General features: G+C 40.2%; 2 protein-coding genes across 2 annotated transcripts in view; one reads left to right on the top strand and one right to left on the bottom strand.

Moving 5' to 3' along the window:
- The window catches only part of LOC306825499 (excitatory amino acid transporter 3-like), a 213,831-nt gene that overhangs the window by 52,207 nt on the left and 151,595 nt on the right, over window positions 1–10,029 (bottom strand). The gene's annotated exons all lie outside the window — the stretch shown is intronic.
- On the top strand, window positions 190–10,020 carry cat (catalase). The gene is made up of 13 exons (XM_079345972.1): window positions 190–401; window positions 1,643–1,814; window positions 2,930–3,040; window positions 3,268–3,398; window positions 3,554–3,658; window positions 3,755–3,880; window positions 3,962–4,153; window positions 4,615–4,767; window positions 5,329–5,467; window positions 6,019–6,149; window positions 6,692–6,799; window positions 8,915–8,998; window positions 9,502–10,020. Exons 1-13 carry the CDS (start codon window positions 336–338, stop codon window positions 9,559–9,561), a joined length of 1,578 nt encoding a protein of 525 aa, XP_079202098.1. The 5' UTR covers window positions 190–335; the 3' UTR covers window positions 9,562–10,020.

Raw genomic sequence — 10,029 nt, 5'->3', positions numbered from 1 at the left:
TTTGCAAGACAATTGTGACTAAAAACTACATTATTTTGTACCACAAAAGAAAGAAAAGCTGCACATGTGTTTTCTATTCTTTACCAACTACAGTAACTACAAAGTATGGATTAGACAATGTTTATTGATTTAGTAACAACACTAGCAAAACACTAGTCCGTCACTCTTCAGCCAATAAGAAACGAGGGGCGCAGAAAGGGGGTGGAGCCATTGAGCAAAGTCCAGGAAGAAATTTCTAGGCTTCGGGGCAAGAAAGTCAGAGCTTTTGTCCAACACATCCTTGTCTGGAGAGTTTTTTTTGTCGCCTGAACATCTGAAAGTGCTAACCTGTCGAGATGGCTGACAGCAGGGATAAAGCTACCGACCAAATGAAGCTGTGGAAGGAGAGCAGAGGCGTGCAGGTCTGTGAACAAGCTGCAGTTTATCAAGTGTGTTGTTTTTTGTGCAGCGAAGAAAAATGGGTCAGGGGTCGTTTGAGGTAACCAGCTGACGATTCACGGCCGAACATCGAAAAGCTAGCAAGCTTATTGGAGCAGCTACCATCGAATTAAACGATGTTAAGGATTCCTACGACATGTTGTGCCGTCATGTGTTTGCATGTTTGTTTGCATGTTTGGATATATTGTAACGCGCTCGTGTCTGCAGCTCTTCTTTCAGCAGTCATGCTAATGTGACATGCTAACCTGCACACTGTTTCAGCCACACACAAAACAGCTTCAATCCCCGCAAAGAAAGCAATTCAGTGTCAAGATAAGAACTAGGTCATCGTCCAGAGGCTGCTGAACTTCAACCTGCTCTGTTATATAACAATATAATATAGCAGAGCAGAGCAAACAGCCTTTATCAGCGACCCTCCAACCCCTGCATTAAAATGACAGCTGCTCCTTTGTGTGCATATGTCATGCAGTTATAATATATTGAAACAGGATGTTTGCACATATAGATTAGGTTGGTCATGTAATGAATGACCAACAAATTAATTAAATGGACCCACTTATATTTCTTTCAGGTGCATCAGGACTGTGGCAACTGCTGAATATTTTAACTTAATTGTTTAAGTTTATTTGAATCAGGGACAGTGTGCAAAATCACAGAGAAACTTTTTGTTAAATGTAGCTAACTAGCTACTTTCCATCCATTGTCCCTCCTAGGCAGAAATACGAATACAGCTGTTTGCTTTTATTCCAAAATGACCAAAAGTTACAGTTTACTCCTTTAACACGCAAGATGGATGTATGGATGGACTTTATTGATCCCAAGCTGGGAAATTGTGGCATTACAGCAGCAGGACATCAAACAATGTTAGTAACAAAACAATATGATATCATAAGGAATACAGTAAAAAAAAAAGAACTAAACATGTATGAAATATAAAAGTAAGGAGTTTGATTTCCGTGTGGATGTGCAAATGAATCGGTGACTTGTTTCAAGATAGTATTGAAAACACGGTCTACGTCTGGCTTCTCAGATGAGATTGTTCCTTTGTCTTCTTTTAGATAAGTTCATGTTTTGTTTCACCTTCAGGCCCCTACAACATTACAATGGTCAATTTTGACTCTGTTGTTGTTCAAAGTTTAGAAAGTGAAACCTTTTGAAGTGCTTCATGAAAAAGGTTTAATATACGTATTTTTGTTTGAAACAGAGGCCTGACACGCTGACCACAGGGGCCGGCCATCCTATCGGAGACAAGCTCAATGCGCAGACTGCAGGACCCAGGGGCCCCCTGCTGGTACAGGATGTGGTCTTCACAGACGAGATGGCCCACTTCGATCGAGAACGAATCCCAGAGAGAGTGGTGCATGCCAAAGGGGCGGGTTAGTGTTGGAAAGTATTGAGTAATAACTTGTGAGTTGTCTGTATCAGTTGATGTTACACAATGAAGCTGGGGCCAATGTTCTTCTAAAACGGAGAATTGTTTATCCTTTATGTTCAGAACGATTTGTGTCTCGTTCTTCTGCAAACAGTGAATATAGATTAGCATTCAAGGTTAGTTTAGGTTGTGTGATGCTGGTGTAGTTAAATACTATTAATAAGTTTGTTTGTAGTGCACAGTCAGGATGAAATAGTTTTCATACCAAAACAATAATCTTACAATAACATACTTCAAGGACCAATCAAAGCTCACTATGTGACCTTCACCTTAAACTGAAGAGTACATGTTGTGTTCATTCAAATGTTTGGACTAGTTATAGCTAGCTATAAGAAAATGTTAGCATGCAGCATAATGTAATTGAGTCATCATTTGTGGCAGTTGTTGGAGTTTTCCAAAGGTTTTGACCGCTGCACTGGGTCAGAAAATGTGGAGTAATCAGGTGCTCTTCAAGAACGCGGGACAAAAGTCTCATAGCTAATACCAAGAAGGGAACTGTACTGATGACAAACAGTCCGAGGTACTCTGATTTCTAAAAAAAAAATAAAAAAAAAATAAAAAAAATTAAGTCTTTGTATTTAAGTTCATTTACAGTCTAGCGATGTATTTTTTACACAAAGTGGATTCAATTGAAGGTCCACTTATAAACTTTTATTCAACTTTAAACTGCATTTCCAAACTTCATCAGATATAGTTGAGATTATTTCAACGATAATATTCTTAGGGAATATTGTGCTGCTTTTTCTTTTCATCATGATATTGATTTTTAACATTTCAAACATCTGTATGAAAGTCAATGGAACTGAAGGTTTCTGGATTAGCTCCAGACGGACGTTAATCTCTGCGAGCTTCTCAGATCAAGGTCTGAGACTTTTGGACAGAAATTCATCAGTTCATATCTGTATTTTTCTATCTGGAAAGAGCCGTGTTCTTTGAAGTGGAAAAATACCAATGAGTCAGCGCAGACAGTCGCTGATATTAATACTTTGCCTGTTTGAGCTTGTATAAATATGTGAACTAAACAAAGGCCGCTCTTATTGTTCTTTCTTGATAACACAGGGGCGTTTGGGTACTTCGAGGTGACTCATGACATCAGTCGCTACTCGAAGGCTAAAGTGTTCGAACATGTTGGCAAGACGACACCTATTGGGATCCGCTTCTCCACTGTGGGTAAGAGTCACTTCGTAAGATGTCAAGCAACCAAAATAATAAAAATATATACCAAAGATGATGAGATGAAGTGTTTGGAGGTATGATTTTCATCACCTGTAGATGCTTTTTGAAGCGTGCAGGATTCCTTCTCCTTACAGATCTGCTGTTACATTTTTCAACACATCTACAGCTGAGATATCTGGGTGTTAAGTCATGTTGGGTTTTTTTTTTTTTTTTTAATACAGCCGGCGAGTCCGGATCAGCAGACACAGTGCGAGACCCCCGAGGCTTTGCGGTCAAGTTTTACACTGAGGAGGGCAACTGGGACCTGACTGGCAACAACACGCCCATTTTCTTCATCCGGGACGCCCTACTGGTGAGTGGACATTTAAATGTATAAAACCCACAGTCGTTAAAAAAAATAAAAAATAAAACATCCTTTCATCGAGCAGCCAAAACATGATCAGATAGACATTTAAAAAAAAATGTAAGTAAAGAACTTACAACACCTCCATTCTTTATATTGTGCAGTTCCCGTCCTTCATCCACTCCCAGAAGCGAAATCCTCAGACCCACATGAAAGACCCCGACATGGTGTGGGACTTCTGGAGCCTGAGGCCTGAGAGTCTGCATCAGGTTAGTAAAGGCTGAGAGTGAACCACTGCTCTCGTTCTACTTCACATCCTCCTTCAGTCAAAGTCAACGGCGGCCTGTCTCGTGTCTCCTGCGCAGGTGTCTTTCTTGTTCAGTGATCGAGGTTTGCCTGATGGCTACCGTCACATGAACGGCTACGGCTCTCACACCTTCAAACTGGTCAACGCTGATGGTGAGAGCGTCTATTGCAAGTTCCACTTCAAGGTTTGTTGTAGTCTTTAGCTTTATCCGAGCCTCCGCTCAGGATTTTGGCATGACTCAGACGTCCTATGTTCTGTTTGTCAGACTGATCAAGGAATCAAGAATCTGCCAGTGGACGAGGCAGATCGCCTGGCCTCAACCAACCCAGATTATGCCATTGGAGACTTGTTCAACGCCATCAGCAATGGAAACTACCCATCCTGGACTTTTTTCATCCAGGTCATGACCTTTGAGCAGGCAGAGAAGTTCCAGTTTAACCCCTTCGATCTTACCAAGGTACCACATTTACACATCTACAGCAGTAGCTGTTGTAAGAAACTTTAAATGGAATGAAAAGTGGAATAATGGTTTTAAAGGTTGTGAATTGATCTATCTGTTTACTGCTCTAAGTAAATGTATTCACCAGTGTAGTATGAAGGAATAAATGAATGACAAACTTAAGAAACATTTCTATTGCTTTGTCGCAGTTTAAGGATGAACAAGATGTCCACTCGCGATATATCCTCCTGCTTCCCTTTTTGTTCGGACTTTAACCATCCAATAACTGAAATCAGTGTTTATGCCAAAGTAACAGTGTGTATCTCATGTGTACTTTTAAATGTTTACATGAATACAAACTGAAGGAATCATCTGTAGTAAAGTCTGCGTACATATCAAACACTTCTCTGTGCATGTTGTACCCATCCCACAGTCGGGTGGGCGGTGGCATCATATTTTCTTCTTCTGATCTCCTCCAGGTTTGGTCCCACAAAGAGTACCCTCTGATCCCTGTGGGCAAAATGGTGCTCAACAGGAACCCAGTGAACTACTTTGCAGAGGTGGAGCAGCTCGCCTTTGACCCCAGCAACATGCCGCCTGGCATCGAAGCCAGCCCAGACAAGATGCTGCAGGTAAACACAACTTTCTATTTTTTTTTGCCTTTTTTTTTTTTTTTTACCTGTGACACATTTTCCAGTAAGGTTGAAGCAAAAAAGGTTAAAAAAAGGTATCATTTTAGCTAAACTTTATTTCAACTATAATTTTGATTTTCTGTTTTTGAATGGTCAAAGTGTCTGTAAAAAATGACTCCTGTATCCATTTGATGTTGGAACAAAACTAAAACATTTACCGGTTTGTATTGAATATACAAATATGGCAGTTTGCATATGCATAACGATGCTGAAGTAAAATAGAGGACACTGCAATCCACTATGAACAAGTTCAGTTTTTTTTTGTTGTTTTTATAAAAACACATTCTCTGCAGAAAGTCAAATCTTTCCTCTAATAATGATACTGTCTCTAGTGTGCTGTATAAGTGCATGGTCAGGCTTTAATGAGGGTGTTTGGTGAGACTTTATTCTCTCTCCCAGCAGATCTAATGTTTGGAATAAATGACCAATGAGAACTCTTGTTTTGTTTTTTTTAAAGACAGACCCCTTCAGTTGATGTTCCTCTCCTTTATCTCTCTCTAGGGCCGTCTCTTTTCCTACCCAGACACGCATCGACACCGGCTGGGAGCCAACTACCTGCAGATCCCTGTCAACTGTCCGTTCAGGACCCGTGTGACCAACTACCAGCGCGATGGTCCGATGTGCATGTTTGACAACCAAGGTGAGTCATAGTCCAACCTGTACGTGTTTGACGCAATGACAGACTCAAAGGCTTTACTGTCAAAGCGTTGGATGTAACGCCTCATAATCTACCTCATCAATCTTTGAGTCTGATATGTATCAAAGGAGCTTTGTAGGATTTGCAACGATCGGGTTACTCGCAGTGTTCCAAGGAAAGATGGGCCACCCAGTCTGAGACAAAGCACAGCACATGTCACACCTTAGGTCATGAAGTTATGTTGAATTCAGTATCAGTAAAACACAGTTTCACACATTTGATCTCCTACTCGCATCCATTCATCCAAAAGTTTAGTTTTTTGAAAAGACTTGGTAAAATACAACAAGGCAATACCCCGGGTTACCAACAGATGTCTCCAGTGAGACTGTATCAAATACACCAGGACTCGTACTGATAGGAGGGTCTTGAAGAAGAGCTGAGAGCTGCTCATCTAATTCAGACAGAGTTTCAGACAGTCATCCATGCACACAGTCCGTAACGTTCTTTATTCAGATGAGATTTTAATATAGCACTTTGTTCTGTCCGGCCTCTAGGTGGAGCCCCAAACTACTTTCCCAACAGCTTCAGTGCTCCTGACACCCAGCCTCGGTTTGTGGAGTCCAAGTTCAAGGTGTCTCCAGATGTGGCCCGTTACAACAGTGCAGATGAAGACAATGTCACGCAGGTGAAGAAAACATCCCGCTATTACGAGCACGTTTTCTTGGGCAATGCTTTCAGACCTACACAATTTCCAGTTGCCACTCTTTCCTCATGCTGTTCTTTCATCACTCCGACTGGTGCTGTTTTACAACCAGGGTGGGTTTTTTCATTCTTTCTTCATTTCCTGTGTGCATCCTGCGCTGCACCAAACCCCAAACAGACCCAGCTGACAGCTTCAGTTTAACAGGTTCCTCCTCATCCACAAGTCAATATGGTTTCAAAATAAAGACTGTAATTAAAATTACAGTGAATCATTGCGGCAGTAGTGCAAAAAAAGTGAACTCATCTAGTTGAGATGGGGAAAAAATGTTATACATGTGTAACAATAATATGTTATATAGACTTTCTATGGTTTTGAATTGATAATCGATTTATGAATCGAATCATGAGACACCCAAACATTTCCAGCCCTTTGATCTACACATGTACTGTGTGTTATTACTAACACACATGCACTGAAATGAACATCCTGAGCAGGTTTGTAATGTTTGTTTCGTTGAATCGCAGGTTCGGACCTTCTACACCGAGGTGCTGAACGAGGAGGAGCGGGAGAGGCTTTGCAGGAACATGGCAGGAGCCCTGAAAGGAGCCCAGCTCTTCATCCAGAGGCGCATGGTGAGTCCACGGCATTATTCTCCACACAGTCAGTGTGACCTGGACGTCCTGATGTGGAATTCCACTGTTTCAGTCATACTGACGTGTTCTTTAGCGGATTCATTGCACCGGAGAGGAAAACATTTCAAATAAAATAAATGACTGATGGCTGTGTGAACAAGAGTGATTAAACCGCAGGATGTGCACCTGTGGAAACCAAGCTCTCTGCCAGGAAGCTGGCAGTCTTTCTGTGGGTTCAGACGGTGGTAAATGAACGGAAGTGTTCTGCAAACAACCGAAGAAAATGTCACTCAAAGGGAAATGTTGTTTATTTTGTTTATTCCATAGTTTCACAGCAGACTTAAGGTCTGACTGTTTTCAGTGAACAAGTAGGTTAGTATTTTATTTAAGTTTTTTTGTTCTTTTGGTTTCTAAAGTAACCATCCAAAAGTTGTAAGTCATTGGTTGTGATTTTTATTGAGCTGGTGAATGCTCTGACCTTTTTTTATTTTAACAAGTTAAGGAGCTGAGCCTGACTTCTACAATGACTGCAGGATTTGTATTTTTTTTTAATGCGTACATCTTCTCAGTGCCATCACTTTTTGGCTATTCATAGCATGGATTATTAAGGTTCATTAAGAATCTGCAGGCCCTTACTCATCACTGCAGCGAGTCCCCACTCTGCTTGTGTTGGCTTCTCTGCATTGTCTTCCTCTTGACTAAGTCTCTGCCATTTCATGGTTTTTGAGATGTTTCTAAACTTCCTTCTCACGTGTTTGATGTAGTTGATTTGAATTATTCTGGAAGCTGCATCCTTCGCCCTGTTTTTCCTATGTCTCCAAAATGCCTCTTTGCACCTGAATAAAGGAGTCATAGGTAGTTTTAGAATCTGCGACAGGAGGATTGACCTTCAGGTCTTTGAAAAGGGAAGTTGCATCAGATCGTAGGCACTTTGACTTTAAATTAATTAAATTCAAAAGCTAATCTACATGAATCACATTTAATATGTTTCAAATGTCTTTTATTAACGTGGCATTTCAAAACCATATTTGTTTTGTTTTGAAATAGACTTTTACTTGATGTTATACTGTTTAAGCTCTGGTGCTTTACTTCCTGTTTGAATCAGAAATTCTGCTTTTATTCCAGAAGAAAACGGTAACGAAAGGAAGTGTTCGATGTGACTCGTTGACTTTGGTGACTTCACCCAAAACACTGTGATAGTGGGGAAACACAAAACAGCTAAGCAGTGATGCCTTTGTTCATTGTGTTTGTGCAAACAGAAGTACAGTAACTTACCAAGCAGCCATTTATTAATATTTCTAGGTTTACTGGAGAAGGTCTCAGTGATTTCAGAAACATTTTAGAGTCCATTATTGGATGTGAATTGACTTGGTTTGGTTTCCTTCATGCGTCACTCAACCTTCAACAGGGGACCACAGCTCTGTGGCTCCTGGTCACACTGTGGAAATCTTTCAGAGAAGAATACGCTGTGTTTGATTGTGGTCAGGTGTGGTTTCTGACACAGGTCGAAACTTTTGAGAAACCGAAAGTGTTCTCTGCCTCTGCACACTTCCCCTCAGTGTTAACTTTAAGCCACATACACCACATACACGACAAGATTGAAATCCTTTTTATCACATTGAAGAGATTTTGATCAAAAGTCTTATGCTTAAATGTTTGACATGTGGTTCTTTTATAAAAAGTGAAGTTGATGCTTGTATGTATGTACTTCTTTCCAAAATAAAAATAAAATGTTTCATTTTTTGAAGTAGGGACTGTGCACATGAACATCAACATGTAAATATGCCAGATTATAACTATAGGTTAATTTCCACCTGTAGTCCCTCGGCAGGTTGTTTGTAAACAAAGCTACATAAAACCCTGAAAACAAGCAAAATCAATACAGTAAGTATTATTAAGTAATGACAATACAAAACCATATACTGAACATTAGTAGATGTCCCGTAGCTACAGCGTACAGTATCTATTATAATATATGGTAGCGTATCATGACTGATACGGTCACTGTTGTGTGTCCAAACTGTAGTTTGAAATTAGTTTAGATTCTGATTGTTGGAAGTTTAAAGACGATCTTTTTCAGGGCCTTCATGTCACATGATCTGTTTTCTCCTGCAGGTCGAGAACTTGAAGGCTGTCCATCCAGACTATGGAAACCGGGTTCAGAACTTTCTCAACAAGTTCACTAATGAGGCCCAGCAGGTAAATAGTCACTGATTGGTTCCTGACGTGTAGTTTTGATTCATCAATCTGTCTGTGACACAAGCAAACACAAAGCTACAAAGAAGAATGACTGGGGGGATTCCCGAACATTTCTTTTGACCTTTTGGTTTGATTAATTTTCCAGAGGAATCACTTCTGACGGTCTCACTACATAGCAGCCTCTACTGTCAGTGTTTGAATGTTTTAGTGTGTCCTGTAGTGTAAAAGTGCTTTAAGAAGTCAGAAGAGTAGAAACGAGTGCTTTACAAGCTCAAGACCGCTCAGTCTCCAGGGAGTGTTTGAGCTCATATTGTTCACAGATGATTATAGAGCAAGGAGAAGATTGGGCGTGCTCACGAGGACCAGGATGTAAAACAGAAATGAAAGGACAGATATTGGGTACATTGTAAACGGTTGTCTGCTGTTGTTTTCTAAGAGGTCGACTGGTGCGTAAAGTTATCAAAAAGCTGAATGCAAACCCTCTTTCTCTCTCTCTCTTGTAGAACGTGCATGTCTACAGCCGTCCAGGAGTCTCGGCCATTGCAGCATCCTCCAAGATGTGATGCCTTAAATTTCCAGGAGGGGCCGCACCTTCATGTATCGCAGAGCAAATGCACTTCTTGATTAATAACTGCTACTTAGAGAAACCAGATTGGACTAAAAAAAAAACACTGACTTGTAATGTGAGGGTTGTTTTTTTTTTTTTTTTTTTTTTTTTTTTTTTTTTTTTTCATTTTCATTCAGTCCATCCAAATAATTGATTTTCCTCAAAATCTTTCCATATTCATACTAAGTTTAAAAAAAAGAAAAAACAGATAAACAGGGTTTGTTTTCTTTTACAGGCTGAAACAAAGATCACTATGTAATAATAGCTAGATGTAAGTACAGCATGCCAAAATGGAGGGCTTTCCTTTTAACAAATATGGCCTTAAAGCTAATGTTTGCTTCTTCCATGTACCAGAATGACTCATTACTTCTCAGGTTACGTTTGTATGTTGACAAGATTCATCTCTCTCTTTTTTTCAAACAAA

Source organism: Symphodus melops (genome assembly GCF_947650265.1).
Source record: "Symphodus melops genome assembly, chromosome: 6".
Taxonomy (NCBI): Eukaryota; Metazoa; Chordata; class Actinopteri; order Labriformes; family Labridae; genus Symphodus; species Symphodus melops.
This window is presented reverse-complemented; position numbering and strand designations above follow the sequence as displayed.

What these genes read in the sequence shown, in the direction of transcription:
- cat (XM_079345972.1), top strand. Translation starts at nt 336, where the DNA reads ATGGCTGACAGCAGGGATAAAGCTACCGACCAAATGAAGCTGTGGAAG. An exon ending in ACCCCTTCGATCTTACCAAG is followed by an intron (nt 4,154 to 4,614) that starts GTACCACATTTA and finishes GATCTCCTCCAG; the next exon opens with GTTTGGTCCCACAAAGAGTA. An exon ending in ATGAAGACAATGTCACGCAG is followed by an intron (nt 6,150 to 6,691) that starts GTGAAGAAAACA and finishes GTTGAATCGCAG; the next exon opens with GTTCGGACCTTCTACACCGA.